Here is a 23,693-nt window from a genome sequence, read left to right on the forward strand (position 1 = left end):
CTCAATAAGTCACTGTTTTGTATCCAAACCACCAAAATGCAAAATCCCTCCAATCTGGTCCAAAGAAATTTATTTCTGAAGAATGTGCATATTTTCTTTGCCAGATAAGGAAAACTCTGTTCCATAATGACTTCCTTTTGACTTCTTAAAAAACTATAATGTTAAAACAGTCAACTGTTTGTGTTGCTTTAATAAGAAGTAAACTTGGGACACCTGGGTGGCTCAGTTGGTTAAGCTGCTGCCTTCAGCTCAGGTCATGATCCCAGGGTCCTGGGATCGAGTCCCACATCAGGCTCCTTGTTCAGCGGGGAGCCTGCTTCTCTCTCTGCCTCTGCCTGCTGCTCTGCCTGCTTGTGTTCTCCCTCTCTCTCTCAAATAAATAAATAAATAAATAAAATCTTGAAAAAAAAGAAGTAATCTTTCTCAGGTGCCTGATAACATCTTTTTAAAAAAATTTCGTTTATTTAGGGGCGCCTGGGTGGTTCAGTGGGTTAAGACTCTGCCTTCAGCTCAGGTCATGATCTCGGGGTCCTGGGATCGAGCCCCACATCAGGCTCTCTGCTCAGCATGAAGCCTGCTTCTCTATCCTCCTCTCTGCCTGCCTCTCTGCCTGCTTGTGATCTCTGTCTGTCCAATAAATAAAATCTTAAAAAAAAAAATTCATTTATTTATTTGAGATGGAGAGAGCAGGAGTGGGGGGAGAGGGAGAAGGAGATGGAAAGGGAGAAGCAGATTCCCCACTGAACCATCCAGGCACCACCCCCCATTTCTTTTCTAGCTTCTCTTGAACATGATTTCATTCACCTTGTTTCTTAATCACTTTATGGGGTTAAATTTTATGTTATTATATTATTTGTCTCTTAATATATAGGAATCAGTGATGCATTCTAGATATTAACTTTTTCTCTGTTATGTATGTTGCAAATATTTTTTCCAAGTCTGTTATTTATTTGTTTTTTTAATTTTGGGCACAGGAAATTTTTATAAAGTCAGAATTATCAGTCTTCTTTGTTATGCTTCCTATCTTATTTAAGAAGATCTTCCCTGGGGCACCTGGGTGTCTCAGTGGATTGAGCCACTGCCTTCGGCTCGGGTCAAGATCTCAGGGTCCTGGGACTGAGCCCCGCATTGGGCTCTCTGCTTGGCGGGGAGCCTGCTTCCCCCTCTCTCTCTGTCTACTTAGGATCTCTCTCTCTCTCTCTCTGTCAAATAAATAAAATTTAAAAAAAAGATTTAAAAAAGATCTTCCCTAACTGAAGGTTAAAAACAATTTTAAAAATATTTTATCCGTTCTGTACTATAAATTTCCCTCTGCAAACTGCTTTAACTATATCTCCCAAATTTCATTAAGTTGTATTTTCATTTTCATTAGGTTCAAAATATTTTTTTAAGATTTTATTTATTTATTTGACAGAAAGAGACACAGCGAGAGAGGGAATGCAAGTGGGGGCAGTGGGAGAGGGAGAAGCAGGCTTCCCGCCGAGCAAGGGGCCTGAAGCAGGGCTCGATCCCAGGGTCCTGGTATTGTGACCTGACCCGAAGGTAGATGCTTAACAACTGAGCCACCCAGGTGCCCCTAAGCCTCATTTTTATCATCTACTATGATGGTCTGTGTCTTTCAATTGGTGTAGTTATGGCATTGGTATTTAATGTGATTGTTAAATAGTTGTAATACTATCTGCCATATTTGTTACTGTTTTCTGTTCATTGTTCTTTGTTTCTCTTTTCCTTTTCCACTCTTTTCCCATCTTGTCTGGTTTTAACTGGGCCTTTTTTTTTTTTTTTAAGATTATTTATTTTTAGGGGCGCCTGGGTGGCTCAGTGGTTTAAGCCGCTGCCTTCGGCTCAGGTCATGATCTCAGGGTCCTGGGATCGAGTGCCGCATCCGGCTCTCTGCTCTGAAGGGAGCCTGCTTCCCTCTCACTCTCTCTGCCTGCCTCTCTGCCTACTTGTGATCTCTCTCTGTCAAATAAAAAAAAAAAATCTTAAAAAAAAAAGATTATTTATTTTTAAGTACTCTCTCTACATCCAATATGGAGCTCAAACTTACAACCTCAAGATCAAGAGTTGCAAGCTCTACCAATTGTGCCACCCAGGTGTTCCTTTAACTGAGCCCTTTTTTTTTTTTTAAGATTTTATTTATTTAGGGCACCTGGGTGGCTCAGAGGGTTAAGCCTCTGCCTTTGGCTCAGGTCATGATCTCAGAGTCCTAGAATTGAGCCCCCCATCGGGCTCTCTGCTTGGCAGGGAGCCTGCTTCCCCCTCTCTCTCTGCCTGCCTCTCTGGCTACTTGTGATCTCTCTCTGTCTGTCAAATAAACAAATAAAATTTTTTTAAAGATTTTATTTATTTGACAGACAGAGATCACAACTGCGTTATCTGTTGGATTAATTAAGAATATGAGAAAGAAGGGGTGCCTGGCTGGCTCAGTTGGTGGAACATGCGACTCTTGATCTTGGGGTTGTGAGTTTGAACCCCACATTGGGTGTGGAGCCAACTTAATAAAGTAAAAATTTTAAAGTCTTAAGAATATGAAAATGAAAATATTCTTTTACCTTACTTATTCCTTCTTTAATGCTCTTCTTTTCTTTATTTAGATCCGAGTTTCTGACCTATGTCATTTTTCTCCTTTCTGAAGAATTTCTTCTAACATTTCTTGCAAAGCAAAGCTACTGGCCACAAAGTTCCTCAATTTTTGTTTGTTTGAGAAAGTCTTTATTATTTGTCCTTCACTTTTGAAGGCACGTGTAGCTAGTTACAGTACTCTAGGTTTGTGGCGTTTTTCTTTCCACATGAACTATCTTCTTTTGCTCTCTCACTGTTTGCATGGTTTCTGTGAAGAAGCCCAATGTAATTCTGTCTTTGCTTCTTTATAGGGTATATAAGGGTTTCAAGATTTTCTCCATCTTTAATTTTCTTTAGTTAGAATATGATATGCCTAGGAGTTTAGATGTTTTATGCGTTTATAATGCCTAGTGTTCCCTGAAACTCCTGGATCTGTGATTTTCTTTCATTAATTTTTTGAAATTATCAGTCATTATTGTTTTAAGTATTTCTTTTGTACCTTTCTCTCTTCACCTTTTGGTACTCCCAGTATGCCTATGTGACACCTTTCATAATAGTCACAAAATTTGTGGATGTTCTGTTCTTCTCATTCTTTCTTCTATTTACATTTCAGTTTTGGAAGTTTCTCTTGACAAGTCTTCAAGTTAATTGATTCTTTCCTCGGCCACATCCAGGTCTACTGCTGAGCCCATCAAAGGTATTCTTCCCTTCTGTCACAGTGTTTTTGATTTCTCACATTTCCTTTCCCTTCTGAGAGTTTCCATCTCTCTGCTTACGTCACCTAACTGTTACATGTTGGCCACTTATTCCATCAGAGCCATTAGCACATTCATCATAGCTTTTAAAATTCCCAATCTGAGAATTCCAACATCTCTGCCAGAGCCAAGTCTAGCTCTGATGCTTGTTGTCTCTTCAAACTGTGTTTTTTGTCTTTTAGTATGCCTTGTAATTTTTTGGTTGAAAGTTGGACATGATGCATCATGTGGAAGAAACGGAGGTAAATAGACCTTTAGCGTGAAATTACATATTTATCTTGCTAGGGTTTAGTCCATGTTCATTTTTTGCCATAGCCCTAGGTGTCAGAGGCAAAATATTCCTCAGGTGCCTTCAATTTGTCTTGGTATCTTTGGGTTTTCCTAGAAACTTCTTTTTATTTTATTTTTTTTTAAGATTTTATTTATTTATTTGACAGACAGAGATCACAGGTAGGCAGAGAGGCAGCCAGAGAGAGAGGAAGGGAAGCAGGCTCCCCGCTGAGCAGAGAGCCCGACGCAGGGCTCGATCCCAGGACCCTGGGATCATGACCTGAGCCAAAGGCAGAGGCTTTAACCCACTGAGCCACCCAGGCGCCCCTAGAAACTTCTTTTTTTTTTTTTAAGATTTTATTTATTTATTTGACAGAGAGAGAGCACAAGTAGACAGAGAGGCAGGCAGAGAGAGAGAGGAAAGCAGGCTCGCTGCTGAGCAGAGAGCCTGATGCGGGACTCGATCCCAGGACCCTGAGATCATGACCTGAGCCGAAGGCAGCGGCTTAACCCACTGAGCCACCCAGGCGCCCTAGAAACTTCTTTTTAAATTAGGTCTGAGGTGGGCAATTCTTTCACTTGTATCCCATTTTTATTCAGGAGCCCCACTGATATGGTGGAAAGGTGTGGAGAAAGGAGAAGGCTAGAGGGGAGCTAGAGAGGTATTTCTTTCCCTCCAGGTCCAGTTTGGCATTTGGGGCCATCCTAGTTTCTTTTGAGGGCATTCTCGTGAAGGTTAGACTCACAAAGGTTGGAGGATCCCTTAAGATTGGAACTCCCACCTTGTATTTTTTTTTAATTTTCAAACTTGTCCACACTGAGCCACACCAGCAATTCATCAATTACAGTTTAGATCTTCCTTCCCTAGTAGTGGTTCCTATGGAGGGTTCTGCTCCAGAAATCTGAGATTCTGTTTCTGCCTACCTGCCTCTCCAATTTTGGGGCAAAAGCTTGTCCTATGTTCTCAGTTCTCTGAAGGATCTAAGAAGATCCTTCAGTTGGTTGATTTCCAGTGCCAGGCCAGGAAACTAGAAGTCCGGATACATTTCCGGACTCTACCCCCCCACACCCCCACAACACTTATTATTTTTTTTTTAAGATTTTTTTTTTAATTTATTTGACAGACAGAGATCACAAGTAGGCAGGGAGGCAGGTAGAGAGAGAGAGAGAGAGAGAGAAGGAAGCAAGCTCCCTGCTGAGCAGAGAGCCCAATGCGGGGCTCAATCCCAGGACCCTGGGATCATGACCTGAGCTGAAGGCAGAGGCTTTAACCTACTGAGCCACCCAGGTGCCCCAACACTTACTTTTTATTTTTATTTATTTTTATTTTTAAAAAGATTTATTTATTTATTTATTTGAGAGAGAGACAGTGAGAGAGAGCATGAGAGGGAAGAAGGTCAGAGGGAGAAGCAGACTCCCTGCGGAGCTGGGAGCCCAATGTGGGACTGGATCCTGGGACTCCTGGATCATGACCCAAGCTGAAGGCAGTAGCTTAACCAACTGAGCCACCCAGGCGCCCTACTCCCCATACTTACTTTATCAATCTTTTAAAAAACTCCCCATGATCAATCACTACAGCCATCTTTTTTTCTGTAGATTTTTTAAAAAAGAATTTATTTATTTATTTGGCAGAGAGAGATCACAAGTTGGTAGAGAGGCAGGCAGAGAGAGAGAGAGAGAGAGGAAAGCAGGCTCGCTGCTGAGCAGAGAGCCTGATGCGGGACTCGATCCCAGGACCCTGGGATCATGACCTGAGCCGAAGGCAGCGGCTTAAGCCACTGAGCCACCGAGGCGCCCCTTTTTCTGTAGATTTTAATCATATTTATTATAAAGTACTTTCTTATACATTTATTATCTAGAATTATGTGCAGATCTATTTCTGCTGACTGCATCTGAATATTTTTTTGAATTTTTTCTCTTGACTCAGTCACATTTGTCTTTCTTGGCATGTTCAGTATTTATTATTTATATCAGGCATCATGGATGATGTGGCGCAGAGATTCTGGGTTCTGTTGTAATTCTCTGAAGAATGTTGAGTTTTGTTCTTCAGGTGGTTGAATTACGGAACATCACCCAAACTTGTGGAGGCTGGGCTTTAAGTTTCACGAGGGCGGATATATTTTGATGTTGCCTTTAGTTCTAGGGCAGATCTCATCTCTAGAACGTAGTGTTCATTCCCAAGGTGTGGCCCTTTTGGGGTTTAGAAGGAAAACTGAGGCCTTTACCAGGCTCCTCTGTCAGACCTTCAAACTCATCCCTGGAACTGATAGCAAGTGAATCTCTCCGCAGCTTTTGGCCTTCCAGCTCTTTGTCTTTCCCTGGAGTCCCTGGAATTGTTGCCCACACGTGGGCAGTTCAGGCCAGCCACATATCTGAAGTTTATAGCTTCCAGCTCTTCACCCTCAGAGGCTCCAAACTTCCCAGCGTTGCCCCCTGGGTTTCCAGCTGTGGTGGCGTTTCCATCCTCTGCCTCTTCAGCCATTGGGCCTGTGGCTTCAGCAGAAACTAGACGGAGGCAGCAGCTCTTGAAAGAAAAGCTGCTTTTGGAGCACCTGGGTGACTCAGTCATTAGGCGTCTGCCTTCGGCTTGGGTCATGGTCCTGGGGTCCCAGGGCCCTGGGATCAGCCCCGCAACGGGCTCCCTGCTCAATTGGAAGCCTGCTTCTCTGTCTCCTACTCCCCCTGCTTGTGTTCCCTCTCTCGCTGTGTCTCTGTCAAATAAATAAATAAAATCTTTAAAAAGAAGAAGAAAGAAGAAAGAAGAAGAAGAAGAAAGAAGAAGGAGAAGAAGAAGGAGAGCTCCTTTTCCCTGAGGGTTCTCTCTCAAATATTTTGTCCACATTTCATAAAGCAGAGCGTTTTGTAATTACTGGAAGTAGAAACTCAATCTGTAATCCGTAGCATCCATTCAGAAAGTGAACTATTAAAACAAACAGCATACAAAATTAAGATCTACCCTAAAGGCGGATACCTTTTAGGTCAGGGTATTGGGGCTGAGGCGGAAGTTGACGCGGCCCCGCCCCTCCCACGCCCCGCCCCCTCGCTCGAGCCCGTTTCCATGGCGACGCGGCGCCAAGCCTGGGCAGCCCAGCAACCCAGTGGGCGTGCAGCAGCAGCGGTAGCGGCTACATGAGCGCCGGGGTGGCGGCGGCCGGGCACCGGCCCCCCAGCTCTGGGATCCCGGGCTCTCGGGGCGCGTCGCGCCCGCGCCCCCGCCAGCCCGCGGTAGTCCAGCACTCCGGACAGCACGGCGCGCAGGCTGGGCACAGCGAGTCGCAGAAGCGGATCCTGGACCTGGAGAAAAGCCTGCAGTTCCTGCAGCAGCAGCACTCTGAGACGCTGGTCAAGCTCCACGAGGAGATCGAGTACCTCAAGCGGGAGAACAAGGGTGAGTCCGAGCAGCGGGGCCGCGGCTGGGGCACACACCGCCGCTAGGGCCCAAGGGGGACCCAGACCTGCTGCCCGCGGGTGCCTCCAGCACGGAAACACGCGTGGACTCTAGAACACGCAGTGTTTTCAGGAGGGCAGACACAGGGCAGCAAGCCCCACCCCGGGTCCTGCCACGCGGGGCTCGGACTCCCTTCCCCCCCACCGGCCCCAAACCGGGGTGGTCTTTTGGGTCGGGGTGCGTCGGGACCATATAGCCATCTGGCAGGGCAGCCTGTCTGTGGCGTTTTCCAAAGTAAACCCGGTCGCAGTCTCGTCTCTAGGAGTCAAGCCCGCCTGTTTTAAAGAAAACTTTTTGTGGAAGTAAAAAGTGAGAGCATACAGCTCAATGATTTTCACAAACTAAATGCCCCCAAATCAAGGACCTATATGCCCGGCACCATCCAGCTCTCCCAGGTACACGAGTCTCCTCAGGGCAACGCCTTCCTAACTTGGCCCTGCTGGTGGCTCCTCACCCCCATGGGCCAGGCCTGAAGCAGAACCTGTCTTTTACTCTGCTTCCCTCTCTCTTCTCCCTTATGTTTTAGCTGGAGCTCTTCCCCCCACATACCTAGTCCTACCTCAGTTTCTCCCCCCCCTTCTCCTGCCGTTTACTAGAAGTGCTAAGTATGAGATCAAGGGGTACCCATTATCTCAGGACTCCACCCCCCTTGAGTTTTGAGTCAAGGTCATATGTGAAGTCTCTCAGGGATTCAGCAGGAGGGGAGCGCCCGGGACAAGGCAGACGTCTTCTCTCAAACTGGCAGCAGCTTCAGAAATGACCGAAACATGTTTGCTTTCAGATCTCCATTACAAGCTAATAATGAATCAGAAGCCAAAGAAAGGTAAGAATGAGGCCCTCTGGTGCCTGATGGTTACTGATGTCTGGAGCAGCCCCTGAGTGGCTTATTGAAGTTCACCCCCTAGCTGCACTGGCCTATCCCAGTGAGGAGGGGTCCTGGGGGACCTGGAGAGACGCACTGCCCCCAGCCATGGTTTGGGCGACTGTGCACTGAAGCACAGAGGTGGGGCTCTCGGGGATCCCAAGGCCTGAGGGTCTGTGCAGCAGGGAAGGAGGCAGAGCAGCTGCCCTCCCCAGCCTTGCTGCGCTGATGGATTCTGACTTGGATTCCAGCTATGGCAGGCCCCAGACTCCCTCTGAAAGGCTGACAAGCACTGGGCAGCCCCAGCCCTGGGCTTCTGGCCCATCACTTCCTAGCATAGAATGCTCTGTACTAGAAAGGCATAGTCCTTTCAGGGAGCCTCCCTGCCATCTCTGCAGTGACCAAGAGGGCTGGGTGAAGGCAGTGGAGATGGAGAGACCCACAGCCACTTACCCACTGCCCTTCCTCATCCTGATAGTAGCCCATTCACTTTGTGTGTCCCCCAGCCGAGCCTGCTCTCCCCACTTACCTTTGGGGCCCAGTCTGGGTGGTGCTAGCCTAGAGCCCGAGTCTTGGGAGGTTCCAGGGCTCCTTTTCTAGGGGACACAGAGAATGGCGTGGTGGTGGGCCCTCCTCTGACGGGGAGGAGCAGCTCCGGTGAGCTGTCCTCGGCAAGTGGCAGGGCCTGTTAGTGGTCCCAGTCCCACGATGCCAGGGGTCCCCAGTGGGACCTCAGAAGAGGTCATCCTCCTTCAGGGCTCCTTTGGGCCTAAGCCCACTGCTTTCTGGATGGCCCTTCAAGAAATCGCACCCCCCCACCCTTGGCTCTGCCTCACCGGCGTGGGGGAGGGCCCTGTGTGAGCACACAGGCACGGACGGCCGGCCCCTCCCCCACAGAGGGGAGCAGGGGGCGGAAGGATCTGGGACACTAGGATGGAACTGGCATTCCTGCCATCTCCAACTGACCCTGTGCCTTCTCCCACAGGCAGCATTTCCAATTCCAGCTTTCATTCCATCAAGTCTGTCTCAAATTCGATGTCAGGTGAGCACGCCAGCACCCTCTGTGAGCTCAGGGTCGGGGGAGAGGCACATGCCCCATGGGGACCCTGGGCCCAATGGCAAGTGTGGGGCGCTGAAAGCCCCATGGGCTTGACTACAAAGGGAGTGAACACCAACATGGGGCACAAGGCCCTACGGCAGATGCCCCCCGACATACAGAAAGAGGAGCCTCTGTGCCTCACTAAGTGGTCTTCCAGGGAGGGGTGGCACACAGGTGGCCTGGCAGAAGCCCTGCTCATTATGACCCCCCACCAAGCAGGCAGGAAGCAGAGGTGGGGGGTGGGGGGGACAGCTCCACCTAGAGTTCTGGGCTTGTGGTGTCCTTTGCAGAGTTAGGGGCTGATAGTGTCTTCTTCCCACTCTGCCTTCCTGAGGCCAGGCGTACTTGCAGGAGCAGCCCTTGCCCCTCCTCTGCGGGCCCAGGCAGGCAGTGGGCGTTGTCCTTGGAAAGGACACTGGCGCGGGCTGGGTCCCAGACCTCCCACTCAGTGTCATTTTGCCCAAAATGGGGCACTGCTTCAGAGTTGGGGAACAGCTGTGGGGCCACCCCCAGCCCTGGCCTTCCCTGAGTACATGGAGCCAGCTTTTCACAGACCCTCAGACCCTTGGGTTCGGATCTCCCAGCAGCCCCCCGATGGGGGCTCTGTTACCATCTCTCAGTGGAAACCGAGGCAGGGGGCAGGCACTCTGTGGGCGCACACGGCTAATCCTGGGCGACTCAGGCACGGGTTCTCGATGCCCACAGTGACCGCCCTGGCTGCTGCCAACTCTCAAGGCAAGGCCCGGACCCAGCTCAGCTTCTCCAAGAAGCAAGACTCGAAAGCTGACGTTCCCCAGAAGATGGACCTGGAAGAAGAGACCCCAGTTGCTGCCCTGTTCCACAACAGCAAGCTGGACAAAGCCCCAGGGATGCAGGGGCTGGCCAAGTAAGGGCTCGCCCGGACCCCGGGGGCCCAGCGCTCCATTTACCAAGCTCACACTCTGCCACCAGCCAGCTGCTCAGCCCTTCCAAATGGGCCAGTCTGCCGGTGAACGCAGACTTGCTCCAGGCTTGCCCATCCAGTGGGCACTGCCTTCCCGCTTTCCCCAGGGGGTCTGCAGGGTCCCTGTGCTGACTCAAGCCCACACGAGGATGCCAACAGCAGCTTCCAAAACCGTTTTCTCACAGAAATGGAACAAAGTGATTTTGCCTTTAAATTACCCTGCTATTCACCAAGAGAACAGTAGTAAGTCGGGTTCCTGGGCTCACCCCGGGAAGTGTGCTTGGCTCTGTGAGGTGCAGAACTGGCAGGCCAGAGCAAGACCAGGCTGACACCTGAGTTTCTGGGACTGCCCTGGAAAGCAGCAAGAAACCTGGACTTTTTTTTTTTTCTTTTAAGACTTTATTTATTTGACAGACAGATCACAAGTAGGCAGAGAGGCAGGCAGACAGAGGAGGAAGCAGGCTCCCTGATGAGCAGAAAGTCTGATGCGGGGCTTGATTCCAGGACCCTGGGATCATGACCTGAGCCAAAGGTAGAGGCTTTAAATCACTGAGCTACCCAGGCACCCCAGGAACCTGGACTTTGCATCCAAAACGGAGACCCCATTGTCCCCTGGGTAGGGCAACCAGCAGGCTTCCTCTTCTCAGCACAGTCCTTAGATTCTGTCAACCAGGCTCACAGGTGTGGGGTCAGGACTGAGGGTGGCCCCGCAGCTTGAACCACATCGAACCCTCAGGGCACCTTGAGAGAGGAGGAAGGGATGGGCCCAGGTCCCAGCTGGCACCGGAGCCCCCCCTACCTGGTGCCAGGAGCACCCTGGTCAGCAGAAGGGAACCAGTCCCTGAGGAGGCTGTGTGGACACCCCTCCTCCCCACACCAGCCTCAGGCTGGAGCAGGAGCTGCCCAGCAGAGGTGGGGGTGGTTAGACCAAGCCTGGCAGGCTAGCTCCAGGCTGCTGCAGTGACTGTTCCAGAGAGGAAGAAGGGGAGACCTCCAGCGCAGTGGCGAGCTCCACAGCAGGCAACCAGCACAAGGGCAAGCAGCCCCCCGCGATGAGCCTACTTCCATACCTGCGCAAGCCCACCACGATTCAGCAATGTGAGGTTGTCATCCGCCAGCTGTGGAATGCCAACCTCCTGCAGGCCCAGGAGGTGAGGCTCGGGACCCCAATCTGCCCCCCCCACCTCTGCGGAGCCCACCCACTGCCCCTCTTCTCCCTGCCTTCCAGTTGCAACACCTCAAGGCCCTCCTGGAAGAGAATCAGAGACCCAAGGCTACCCCTGAGGAACCTGGGCCCAGCTCTCCCAAGTGAGTGAGAGCCCTCCCAGCCCTCACCCCACCCCACCCTACCCCGGCAAGGTCTGCTCCTCTGGGGCTCACTGCTGACTCCTCCCTCACCAGGGACCAGGAGGCCCTTCACCCGGGAGCCATGCAGCTCCCCAAGGTCCCCACCAAGGGCGTCCCCAAGAAATGGTGAGTTGCATCCGTAGGGGGAGGTTGAGGTGGCCTCCAAGCCCCGTACGGGGTGCGGAAGGGACTGGGACCCGGATGGCTCTGTGCTTTGCCTGGGGCCGCACTGCCAGACTGGCTGGGCTCCTGCTCCCAGGGGCTCTGCAGTGCCAGCCCTCTGCCTGAACAGCCTGATTCTGAGCCCAATGCCCGTGGCGGAGCGCTCCATCCTGCCAGCGCTGAAGCAGACCCTGAAGAGCAACTTCGCTGAGCGGCAGAAGAGGCTGCAGGTGGTGCAGAGCCGGCGGCTGCACCGCTCAGTGCTCTGAGGCCAGCGGCAGCCATCTGTGCCTGCACAGTAGCTCTTGGCCAGGCCTGTGACCAACCCCCCGGCTGGAGATCCTCACCCTCTCTTGATAGCACTTCCAGACAATTCTCAGACGTTTAGGCCAAGTGAAATTCCAGATAAATGAAACTCGTGGCAGATAAAGTACTTGGTCTCAGAACTGGGAAACTTGTTTATTTTCTTGCTCAGTAGTTTGCTATTCTGTATTTACATGAAAACACCTAATGAAAGTATTACCCTACCCCGCTGAAGACTGGAAATAAAGCTCGTTTCTCCACTTGTGTGTCTCATCCCTCACTGCTGTTGGGCATCACTGCCCAGCTCTGTGCCCCTAGCTCTGCTCCCTGCAGGGGGAGGGACCTGCCGGGGGTGCCCGGGACTCCGGGCTCATCCAGCGGGGGGAAGCATGCAGGGGGCTTCCTGGCCCTGCGCACAGAGCAAGACGCCTTCTTCCCCATTGGTGCCAGCCAGCTTCCAGGCTGACAAACACGGCTGACGCGCCACCCTGCCGGGCCTGCCCTCCACCACGGAGGGCCTCGGCGCCTTGGGAGCGGCCCTCTCCGGGGCTCTAGGGCTCCACCTCGTGATACTCCAGTCCCACGGGCCCCCACAACCACAGCTTCCTATGGCTCATGGGTGCAGTCAGTGTCGCGTCCACCTGCTCTTGGCGGGACTGTGCTCCAGGCCCATTTCCTCAGCGCTCATCTCTACCTCTTCTTGCTTCTAGCAGCAGGAACCCGGCCAGAAACCTGGGTGAGGTTACGGCCCGGACACTCAAAAAATAGTGAACTAAGATCTGGATGTCCATGGCCATCCCCAAGGTGGGGAACTGGGCTCATCCCCAACAATGTTCCTCACTGGACAGTAGTACCCAGACTTTCAGAGGGGAGGGGACACAGTGACAAATTCATAACACAGGAATAATAAATTTATTATAAGAACCACAGATGACATGGTAGTGCACATAGAAAAGGGGGACCCTCTCAACACCAGAGGGCTGGCGGGCTGATGCCATCAGGGGGCCTTCTTTGCTCTCAGGAACGGCTCTGAGCCCTGACCCCAGAGTAGGCACGGTGCCAGGGACACGATCCACCCAGGTGCCCCTGCTCCCCCGGCTCCCCCACAGTGCTGAGCAAACCCCCATGGCTTGAAGGGAGAATGCCAAGAGGTATGAGGCCCAGGCGACCACAGGAGATCTGCAACCGCTTGCAGGCCGACCTTCCCTCTGAGACTCCGCCAGCACCTTGGGATCCAGGAGCTTCCCTGTGGCTTGCCCCACATGCCCATGGTGGCAGGGTCTGAACCCAAAACTGTGGCCAGAGAATTCTGTGTGCGTTTTCAGGGTTTCCTATGCTCTCCATGTTCCCCTACAGGAACAGGAAGTGTTTCTGGTGCACACACATAAGAGGCTCTAACAAGACCCTGAGTTCTCCCCCGTGCTACTGAGGAAGGACATGGGCCTTGGAGAGGCAGAGGGCACAGCAGCCCAGGGAGGAGCACACAGGGCTGGTGGCAAGTCCGACTCCCTGGGGGACGTCCCAACCCCATCACTGATGCAGCCAGCCCCACAGCCACCTGCCCTGGTCGTGTACAAGTGTGGGAGGATGTCTGGCAAGTCCCCAAGGCAGAAGATAAAAGCAGGAAAGCTAATCTAAGCCCAGGCTCTCTAAGGGAGCCAACACCTAGAAATGTCCGACACGAGGTGCATGTCCTCTGTGGCCTTGACAAGGCCACTGGCTCTCCCCGCGGTCCCCAGCGGCTGGGTGGCTAGGCGGCTGAGAGGCAGGCCTGGTGGATGCTCTGTGCCCAGGTGTTGAGCAGGGCCGTGACCGAGTGCTTGTCGGGGAGCTGCAGCAGCCTCGAGGTCATGCACCGGTGCACCGACTGCAGAAAGGGGTTCGCGTCTGCAACAGAGCAGTGGGCCATGAGCGGTGCTGAGCCTGACGCTGGGCGATGCAGCAACTCTCTGTGAACGGGCTACCCCACAGACACATTCCACCCAGCTAACGTGAGCAGGGGTGCCATCTCCCTCACACAGTGGGATAGCCGATGGGCTCCCCTCCCAGGCCCACACATCAGTGGAGAACTACAGTGTGGACACGTCTGGAGACCAGGATTCCCACTCAGGGGCAGTCTTGGGATCCCAGTCCCACACACCAGCTCTGAGCTGCAGGGGCACTGGTCCCCATCAATAGGGCGTTCTCTGGGCCTCTGGTTTGAAGCCATGTCACCCAGATGGGTCCCCACGAACCCTAGCTCCTTCTGTGCTCCCCTATCAGCCTTGCAGAGGCCCCCAGGGGTGGACGGGCCTGCTCACTCCTCACCAGTACATATGGCTGCCCTGCAGACAGACAGAACACCATAGAGACAGAGACCCCTTTCTCTCCAAGTGATTTCTGGGCAACCCACTCCTGTCCACAAAGGGGCAGACAGAAAGTGGAGGAGTGGGCTCCACTGTGGGAGTTCGGAGGAAACCTGGTTGCCTGGAGCCGACCCCGTCCCGCCAGGGCCCCGAAAGAGCAGCCACACGGCCTCACCACGGCCGTCCTTGCGGCTCACCCACCGTACTGCCACTGCCGGTCGATCCACAGTGGGCTCTGGGCAGGGTAGTCAGCAGGGACACTGAGCTCCAGTGGCGGCACACTCGGGAGATCCTTGTCATCTGCAACACATGCAGCTGTGCCTGTGACCCGGCCCAAGGCCTCAACCTGCCCTACCTCACAGCCCTGCTCGCAACAGGGCTCTTTGAATCCCAAAAGGCTCTGGTGAGGCTTGCTGCAAAGTATGGAGGTCACTCTGACTCCCAGGCTTCCACATTTCCCTAGGGCCTCAGGCTCGGTACCTGGAAGGCAGGGAGGGGAGGGGGCCTCCCCGGCAGGGGTAAGAGATGAGAGTGTGGGGGCTCCAGGCTCGGCCCTCAGGGCACATCCTAGGCCAGGTACGTGGAAGGATCCAGAAGGGTGTGGGGCTGGTGGGCCTCGGGGCACTGTGTGTGTGCACACACGCACGGCCTATCTGTGGGAGGCCCAGTGCGAGTCCCCATGGGGCAGGCGGGCCTGGGCTGGGCCTGCTCTGGAGCCAGGGGCAGGGGCAGAACCCTGGGGCTAGAGATTAGGACTCAGTCTCCCACAGCACCAGCCCCACCTCCCCAGTACGCACCCAACTTGCATATCAGGTGGACGGTGCCATTGTTACTGCAGTGAGAAGGATCCAAATTCACCGAGAACTTAGGATCTAATCTGGCCACCTCCCCCTGGAGGACGTTGGGGATGCTCTGCCGCTCATCGTCTTCAAACCTACGCTTCCGGGTGCACACGACCGGGGCTCTGGAAGAGGCAGCTAGGGTCACCACACGGGGCTAGGCTGTGGCCCGTGACCCACAGCCCACGGCCCACTGCCCAGCGCGAGCCTGAGCCCTGTGCTACACGTACGTGATGGGCGGGCCGTGGATGGCTGTCATGGCCGGCACGAAGGTGCGGTACAGGGAATGGTTGAAGACGGGTGAGCGGATATTGGCCAGGACGGCATCAAGGAGCGGCTGGCACAGGTATTGCTGTTTGGTTGGCGGCACCGGAGGCGGCGGGGGTGTGGGCTGGAACAGGACAGCGGGGTCAGCAGCCCACTCTTGGGAAGCTTTCTAGACCCTGAGGTCCTCATCCTCACAGCCATACTTTCACGGCTTCCCCACCACCTCTGCCTCCTAGAGATACAGTTATCTTGGATGCACTCGCCTGCCTTCTGTGGCCTTGACCTTCCCCTGAGGCCCCTCCCCCCAGGGCTTGGCCTCGTGCTGGGCAGGGGCAAGTGGAAGGGAGACAGTGGAGATGAGCGTACACAAAACTCCGTGAACCTGGTGGATGGAGGGAACACCCACAGGACCACAGCCGGAGGGTGACCTCTCCCATGTTTGCACACATGCTCTCCTTCCCCAAGGCCGACCTGACCTGGAAGAAGACTCCTGGGCGAGGTCCCCAGGCTGAGTAGCATGCCTCCTCTACCCACTCCTGACTGTGAACACTTCTCCCAGCTTGTGGGGTGAGTCCTGGTCTCCTCAGAGATGCCTGCGGCCCTCTGAACATCACCAGGCCGTGGTGTCCCACTCACCACTGCCATATCATTCTTGAGCTTCTCCAGGGCAATTTCACACTTCTGCAGTGTTTTCAGGGGGCACCTGTGGGGAGAAGGGATATGGCTGACCCTCCATGCTTGACGATGGGGCGCTGGTGGCTCTCGGGTGCTGATTCCAGCCACCGCCTGCCTGGCTTCTTCTGGTCTGAACAGAGCCAGCCTCAGCCAGTGCAAGCCTCCACAGGAGCCGAAGCCATTGACCAGCCGTCCTTAGACGCAAAATGTAAGGACAGATTGTCCTGTCCCCAGGAGTGGCCCCATCCTGGTTGGCAGAATAGGGCATAAATGTGATGGGTCAGTGGGGAGGGACAGAGGCTGGGCCCCTGCCCCTCAGCCCTAGAATTCCAATGACGATCAATGCAAGAGGGCTTCGAGGCTGGTACAGATCCAACAGGCCTAGTTCTGCCGTTTCCAGCATTTTGTCTAGTAAATGGAATAGAGAAGACCTTTTAGAAGGGAGCACAGCCTAAGCTGAGGCAGGAATAGGGACAAACTCAAAGTCTAGTCCACATACACAGTTCTGTACCGCAGACCAAGTTTGATGCTCACAGCAGCCCTAGCACTGGCCAGCATGGGCATGTGTGCCTTACAAGTGCTCCTCAAGGGGTTGTCTTGTTTCATTTTCCCAGCCAAGCTGAGTGAGCCATAGCTGCCCCTTTTTGCAGACGGGCTAACTGATATGAAGTCACTTGCCAAAGGCCACTGGAAAGTCAGGGGCAGTGCAAAGGTAGGGGGCCCGGAGCTTGGAGCCCCAGCAGACACACGTAAGTGGAGCCCTTAGGCCCCTTCTCTAAACTCCACATCACCACCAAACACCCATTCAAGGCTGGGCCAACCATGCAGCCGGATGTGGGCAGAGCGCCATCCTTCTTCCAGGAGCCTGGAGGCAAAGCTCACCGCTTAGAGGGGTCTGTCAGGATGTCCAGAAGGCTCTTCATCTTACTCAGGTCCTTTTTTCTGTCTGGGACAGAGAGGGGCCACTAAGACATGTGCCTGGGGTATCCCCCCACCATCCCCAAACATGCTGTGCCCCAGCCCCCACCGAACCTTCGTTCTTGTCAATCTTGTTGATCATGCGGCGCAGGGGCTCGATGTACTTGGACAGCTGCTTCAGCTTGTCGAGGTACTGCTGCTCCTCCGCCTGGCTGGAGCCGGCTGGGCTCATGACCGAGCTGGGATTCACTGCAGGATATGACATGATAAGCATGGCTCCCGCCCACAAGGCCAGGCTCTCTGCAAACCCTCCAGGCGGGGATCTAGAGCTCACCCACCCTGTTATAAGCGGAGGCCTCCAGATGGTGAGGGGTGAATCTCAGCCCCTTGACCTGCGGGTCTGTGTGTGGGTTACACAACGGGTTCTGGGCCTTGGCTCATACCCACCCCAGACCCGACTTACCGGGGGTGTTTAAAGGTCCCGGGGAGGGGACGCTGAAGTTCTGCGGGGTACGGGCCGTCACTGGACTCTGGGAGGGCTGTGGTGAGGGGCTTGGCAGGAAGCTACTAGGGGATGGGGCAGGGCCAGAGCTGCAGCAAAACAAAAGCAGGTGAACCTGTGAGCTGGGGCACAAGGTGGGGCCCGCTCTGGGAGCCAGGTGGGGAGGGCCACCCCCTATCAGGCCTACCTGACGTTGGAGTTGGGCTGCGAGCTGGGCTGGCCAGGCTGCGGGGATGGCTGGGGGGGAGGGGGCATCGACTGTGGGGTCTGCACCTGCTGGCCCGGTGACGGCGAGGACAGCATGGTGAGGCTGTTCTGGCTGACCTGAAAGTGGAGGGTGCTCAGCCTGCTTGCCTGCCACACGTTCTCACTCCTGCTGCGCCCTCGCTCCCACCCCCATCCCCGTCACAGACCCCATCTGCACACAGAAGCCCCCACACTCTCAGCCTCACCTAAATACCCCTTCTTTCAGACACCCTGCGCCATGAGTACCAACACGGGCACAGGGCCCCACCCCGAGGATCCACACACACACATGAGTCCACAATGATGAGTGGCTGGCACAAAGGCCCAGCTGGGCAGCTCCTGCTCCTTGGCAGGGAGACCATGAGGTCCATAGGCTTCTCTGCGCTGGAACAGGACATCCCCATGTTTCTGTCTGACAGGTGGAGGAGCCAGAGAAGGCCTATGGCCTTGGATGGTGCTGCCTGGCCTTACCGGCCTGTGTTGCTCTCCTCTATGTGCCAATGAGGGCACCCCTGCGCCCTGCGACAGATGGGACCATCTTCCCACATGCTTCCATGAGCTCCCCCCCAGCTCTCAGGGCACAGTGGGAGCCTCTCTCATGTTTAATGGGAGCAAAGTGGCCCCTGTGTCAGCCCCTGCCAGCACGTGTGGCCTGAGGACCTTTGGTCTGGTGGCTGAGCAGCCTGCCCTAGACTGGCAGAGCAAGCAGACCTGCCTCGCCCAGGACATGGTGACGGCGGCGTAAGGGCCCGGCCAGAACCAGCCCAAAGTTCCCTGCCAGTTTCAGGGCTTCCCAGGGTCAGCGGAGGGGGCTCCTCCCACACCCTAGTCAAGCTCCTACATGCTGAGCCCCCCTCAGAGCCTGCTTCCTGGAGCCTAGTCCACAACCCCCCCCGCCCCCACTTTTTGACTGTCCAGTTCTGCAGACCAAGCCCAGTGCTTGTCTCAGGGCACTCCAGACCCTCGGGCCATCTGGAGCCACGGCTTTGCACCTCCCTCCCACACACTCATCTGCCATGGGGGCGGGGGCAGGAACATGCAAGCTCAGGCCTCCAGCTGGTAGGCCCAGTTGTTCTACCAAGTGAAGCAATAGGTCCCAGGTGATTCACAGTGATGCCAGTGAGGGCAGAAACAGGGCCTGGGGCAGCTTAGTTGGCTAAATTGAACTGAGTGCAGCAGGCTTCTCCTAGGCAGGGCTTGCCTTCCGTGCTGGGCTACGCGGAGTCCCAGGGCAGGCAGCATGCCCCCTGCACTGGACAAGAGGCTCCAGAATCCACCCAAGGACCAACAAACTCCCAGGACTAGGAAGGTGAACAGGCCATCTCAGAAGAGCCCATGCCAAGCAGCAGATGGTGCCAAGGAGGGAGAACTACAGGCCTGGGGCCTGCACACCCTGGGCTCAGCCTGTGAGGCCTGGGAACTCGCCTGGAGTGGTTTCCTACAAAGGCCCTGCTGTCACCTCGCCTTTCCCTCTCCCGAAACTGCTGCCACACACCACCTTGTGCCCCTGAAACTGCCTCTTGATGTGCCCTCTTCCTGCCTCACCTACCTGTACCTGCCCCAGAACATTCCCAGCCTTATTAGCGTCTGCTCCAGCAGATGTCCCTTCTAGAAGGTGTTCAGCTCCTGTCTGTAGTGTAAAGCTGGTGCTTCTCAGAAGGGAAATGAGGCATGTGAGGGCACCATGGCCAGCATAAAGCCACTGCAAGGGGAAGGCCACTGCACAGTTCACTTCCCACCTAAATGTCTGGAGCTGCATCTTAAAAGGCACCCTCAGCACTGTGACCACGGGAAATGGCACTTTCCCCACACCCTCTGCTGGGTTCCATGGAGCACACATGGCTCCCCTGGGCATTAGAGTCTGCAAGACACAGCCAAGAGCAGCCTGCCCCAGACCCGGGCACAAGCTCAACGCTTCTGCTTCCTCCTGCGAGCCTGTCTCTTACATCCAGCCACAGGCTACCCCAGGCCACTCTCCAGGCCACCACAGGAAACCCCTAGGCTTTTGACATCCAATCCAGATCTCTTTACATCTGACAGCGCCTCTGGAAAAACGCCTGATTCTGTTGGCAGCACACACATTCCCCTTCCCAGGCCTTCAGGATCCCCTCCCCAGTCAGCCCAGGGCTCCTAGGCCTCCCAGATTCCGAGATGCCACAGACACACGCAGGACGAGGAGTTGCAACCTGAAGGCCTCTGTCAAGAAAACAATGGCCAACCAAAGTGGCTAAGGAGACAGAGACCCCCCCAGGCTTCAGGTTTATGTTCCGCCTGGCTGATGCTGGGGCAGAGGGGAGTGAGACGGCTGGGCCTCTCTAGTGATGTATGAAGCCCCCCAGAGGGGAGCACTGCTGCCCTAGCTCCGCATCTTCCCTCCCTGCGCATGCTCTGCTGGAGGTACGGGCTTGGCGGTCACAGTGGCTGGCACATGCCATGTGACACTAATGTACCCGCCCACTGTCACCTACATATCACACAAGGGAAGTGGGAATTAAGAGGGAAGGGACATGCTCAAGGTCACACGGCTAGCAGAGGAGTTCAGGCATCTCAGCACCATCGACTCTCCCAGGGAGCAAGGACAATAGTCTGTGAAGAGACCCTGCACAACAGCCCGAAGGCAGGAGTGGGGCAATGCAAGGTTCAAGCAGAGGGGACACAGCCGGAGCACAGGGGAGCGGCCGGGCCAGGCTGCTGGGCAGCAGGGCAGCAGGCCTCATCTGGGGAGCTAAGTGCAATGAAGATACCTCAGGGGACGCTGGTGGCACCATACCGTCTAGCCATCTCGAGACCACCCACGGCCACCAGACATCGCTGGAACATTCCCATACTCCAGGCCCCTGTATGTGATGTGTTCCCAGAGCAAAGAGGAATATGGACCCCACCGTGGCACCACCTGCTCACACTGCCAGGGACGTCATGTCACCCCTAGACCCCCACGCAGGGTACTGCATCCAGCACGTGTCCAGCACAGAATCCTGCTCCGTCATGGGCGTCGGGGTCAGGAAGTGTTCCCCCAGTCTGAAGACATAGCCATGGGACACGCTGCAGGGCCAGGGGCAGAGAGTGTCTGAGAGTCCCGTCTCCTGAAAGGCTGACAGAATAGGCCTTCTAGCTTGCCTGTTCTCCTGACCCCGGTTTGTTGCCACAAGGAAGGAATCAGGCAGATAGGCGCCGCAGGTGCTGAAGCACCTCACTCCAGGGCCCGGAGAAGCCGGCTGCCGAAGGCTCCGCTGGGGCACCCATAGGACGGCAGCAGCAGCCCTGACCTGTAAGGATGCATCCTCAGAATAAGCATGCTCTTCTCAGGAGAGACGTGATCAGCAAGACACAGACACGAGAGCAGCTGCACACCGATTCTGGACTCAGGTCTGTGACCAGTCAAATGACCACAGTGTGCCTGTGCTGGCGCAGGGGTGGAGGGAGGCAGGGTGGGGGGCGCAGGTTTGATCCTGGAAGCCAGGACCCCACAAAGAGGCCAGGGTGGGAAAAAGGAAGTTGTGGAGCCTGGGCCGAGGATTTAATGGAGTGTCTGGGCCCCTTTTACAGGGGGTGGTGGCTTCTCTGGCCTCAAGCACTGCTGGGGGCCCAGTGGCAGACATTTACCTCCACTGGGGGGGAGGCGGTGACAACGGGGAGTTCTTTCTCCTAAATGTGTGACCTGTAACCCACGGCAGTGAGAAGGAACAAGTCCAAAGACAGAAGTAATTCAAGGCCTGGCATGTACCGCATACTCACCATGCTAGGGACATACTCTTATAGAAATCAGCACTGCATGTTGACGTCAATGTCATTCCCCCACACCAAACAACCCAACCTCAGTATCCCTGATGGATACTGAGCCAGAGGCTGCAGGAGAGGAAAACAAGCAGCTCAAGGTCACAGAGCTGAGAATCAAAGGGACCAGGACGGGAACACTCACTAGTGACAGGTGCGCAGGTAACAGGGCTGGGGGTGCCTGAGGCAGCAAGGGATGGAGCCCCGAGCCAGGGGTCGTGCGGAGGACCCCATGCAGCCTTAGGTCATGAGGAGCTGCGCCCAGGCTCCGCACTGCCCAGCCCTCCGCGCCACCTTGGTTAACGAACCCACTGTCCTGCCACACAAACTCGCTCCTCCAGTGAACTCTGTCAGAAGGCCTTTTGACGAGGAGGTTCCAGCCACTTCTGCCTCCTGCCATGCAATGACTACCAAAAGGGAGGCCAGTGCTGAAGAACTCTCACTCCAGTCAGTGAGAAACTGCCATTGGCACATTTGGGGCAACCTTTAGGGTCAGGAGGCAGGAAGGGTTACAATAGACCATGCCGCCCAATGGCAATACATCGGTCTCAGGAAGGTCCCTGCCCCTGTCTCCGTGGCGGTGGTGGCGTGGTGCAGGGCTTGAGGCTGGTGGCCCGTGGCCACCCTGCCCAGACAGCCCAGCTCCCGGGCGGCAACACTGGCTTCTGCACACAGGCCATCGGGGAAGGGCAGGCCCATCTGCTAGGGTTACAGGTGTGGCTGCCTGACAGGAGGAACGGCACCTTACAGTAGTGGCAACTCTGGGGTGTTCGCAGCAAACCCACTAGAATGGGAAGCCCATCAGAGTAGGGAACCTTCTTACCACTTTATTCTCTGAGTCCTAGAAAAGGGTCTGGCCCATGGAACGCACATGCCAACAATCTGTTAAACAAATGGCTATGCCACGGAAGAATTCCAGATGCCGTACGGTAATGGGAGAGCCAGGAATTCAGCTCTCTGAAAAAGTGTGATGCACACAGAAGACTCTGGACACCCAGAAAGGAGCGCATGTAGTAAATTCTACACTCTACCCAGTAAACTCTAGAACAGCACAGTGCCCCAGAACTTTCCACCACAACAGACTGACTTGTTCTATAATCTGTGCTGTCCACTACAGGAACCACTGGTTTCCTCGTGGCACCCTAGACCCTTGAAATATAACTGAATTTCAACTTAAGAAACTAAATTTTCAAATTTTCAAAATGCCTGATCAGTTTTTTAAAATCTTAACTAATTTAAAAGTAAATACCTGCATATGGCTGATGATTATACAGTATCAACAGCACAGCTCAAGAAAACAAGCCTCTCTGCTTATCTTCGGTTTCATTTTACCACGAAAAAGACCCCACCATAACTATCAAAAACACTAAACTTAAAAAAAAATTTTTTTAAGATTTTATTTATTTATTTGACAGACAGAGATCATAAGTAGGCAAAGAGGCAGGCAGAGAGAGAGAGAGGGGGAAGCAGGCTCCCTGCTGAGCAGAGAGCCCGATGCAGGGCTCGATCCCAGGACTCTGGGATCATGACCTGAGCTGAAGGCAGAGGCTTAACCCACTGAGCCACCCAGGCGCCCCTAAAAAAATTTTTTTAAAGTAAACTCTACCCCCCATGTAGGACTTGAACTCATGACCCTAAGATCAAGAGTTAAATTCTCCACCAACTGAGCCAGCCAGGCACCCCTAAAACATTAAATTTTTTCAAAAGAAAGTTAGCTCTCATCTTTTCCAGCAAATGAAAATACCAGAACTATCCAAAACATGAAAATAAACCCAGGTATTCACTTCTGCACCACATAAGCCAAACCCAGCTCACGTGAGGTTGATAAGTCGCTCTGAGAATCACGGTGAAGGAAGTCAGCAGCGATCACGACAGGCCTCACAAAGGTGCTCAGAGGACCCTGAGCTTCCTGGGGGCCCTCGGTGCTGCCCCAGAAACACCTGTGCTGAGGGCTATCTGCCCAAAGGGGTGGAGCTTGACTGGGTGGCAGCAGGGGGCTGGTGGGTAGGAACTGGGCTCCTACATGTATCCCACCTCAGGCCAAGGCTGCGGTGATCGTCTTGAGGTCAGAGGGAAAACAGTGATCCCACCAAAGAAACACAATGTGTGGGCAAGTGGAGAGGGGTGTGCAGCCTCTGAGAAAGGGAGTGCCCAAGGGTGAAGGGTCTCTGGGGCTCAAGGCAGCCTAGGCCTATGCACACATCCAGAGCCCACTGGAGCCTCCAAGAATGCTGCCTCCAGAACTCTCTGTGCTGTAGGTTGCACTCCTTCACCAAACCTCTGATCTGCTGACGAGTCCACAGAACCCTCAGGGCCCGATCTCATGGGCCATGGCAGTGGTTCTGGGAGACTAGGCTCTGGCCCCAGACTCAG

General features: G+C 54.4%; 2 protein-coding genes across 5 annotated transcripts in view; one reads left to right on the plus strand and one right to left on the minus strand.

Annotated features, from left to right (window-relative positions):
* The first annotated feature begins 6,663 nt into the window (after positions 1 to 6,663).
* Positions 6,664 to 12,124, plus strand: CCDC74B (coiled-coil domain containing 74B). Of its 3 annotated transcripts, none has more exons than XM_046025319.1 (8): positions 6,664 to 6,978; positions 7,820 to 7,861; positions 8,886 to 8,942; positions 9,705 to 9,885; positions 10,904 to 11,093; positions 11,171 to 11,250; positions 11,344 to 11,415; positions 11,549 to 12,124. In XM_046025319.1, exons 1-8 carry the CDS (start codon positions 6,720 to 6,722, stop codon positions 11,718 to 11,720), a joined length of 1,053 nt encoding a protein of 350 aa, XP_045881275.1. In that variant the 5' UTR covers positions 6,664 to 6,719; the 3' UTR covers positions 11,721 to 12,124. The 3 variants fall into 3 exon arrangements, with proteins under 3 accessions (XP_045881275.1, XP_045881277.1, XP_045881276.1); XM_046025321.1 differs by having other exon boundaries at positions 11,582 to 12,124; XM_046025320.1 differs by having other exon boundaries at positions 10,916 to 11,093.
* A 523-nt stretch (positions 12,125 to 12,647) lies between these two features.
* The window catches only part of MED15 (mediator complex subunit 15), a 66,889-nt gene continuing 55,843 nt past the window's right edge, over positions 12,648 to 23,693 (minus strand). For both annotated transcript variants that reach the window (XM_046024685.1, XM_046024687.1), the window contains 9 exons: positions 17,488 to 17,624; positions 17,262 to 17,389; positions 16,913 to 17,047; positions 16,763 to 16,826; positions 15,842 to 15,908; positions 15,169 to 15,329; positions 14,897 to 15,063; positions 14,301 to 14,399; positions 12,648 to 13,641 (listed from right to left, as the gene is read on the minus strand). In XM_046024685.1, coding sequence (XP_045880641.1) covers positions 13,505 to 13,641; positions 14,301 to 14,399; positions 14,897 to 15,063; positions 15,169 to 15,329; positions 15,842 to 15,908; positions 16,763 to 16,826; positions 16,913 to 17,047; positions 17,262 to 17,389; positions 17,488 to 17,624 — 1,095 coding nt within the window. In that variant the 3' untranslated portion in view covers positions 12,648 to 13,504. The remainder of the gene's footprint in view (positions 13,642 to 14,300; positions 14,400 to 14,896; positions 15,064 to 15,168; positions 15,330 to 15,841; positions 15,909 to 16,762; positions 16,827 to 16,912; positions 17,048 to 17,261; positions 17,390 to 17,487; positions 17,625 to 23,693) is intronic.

The sequence above is a fragment of the Meles meles genome, chromosome 12 (assembly GCF_922984935.1).
Source record: "Meles meles chromosome 12, mMelMel3.1 paternal haplotype, whole genome shotgun sequence".
NCBI lineage: Eukaryota > Metazoa > Chordata > Mammalia > Carnivora > Mustelidae > Meles > Meles meles.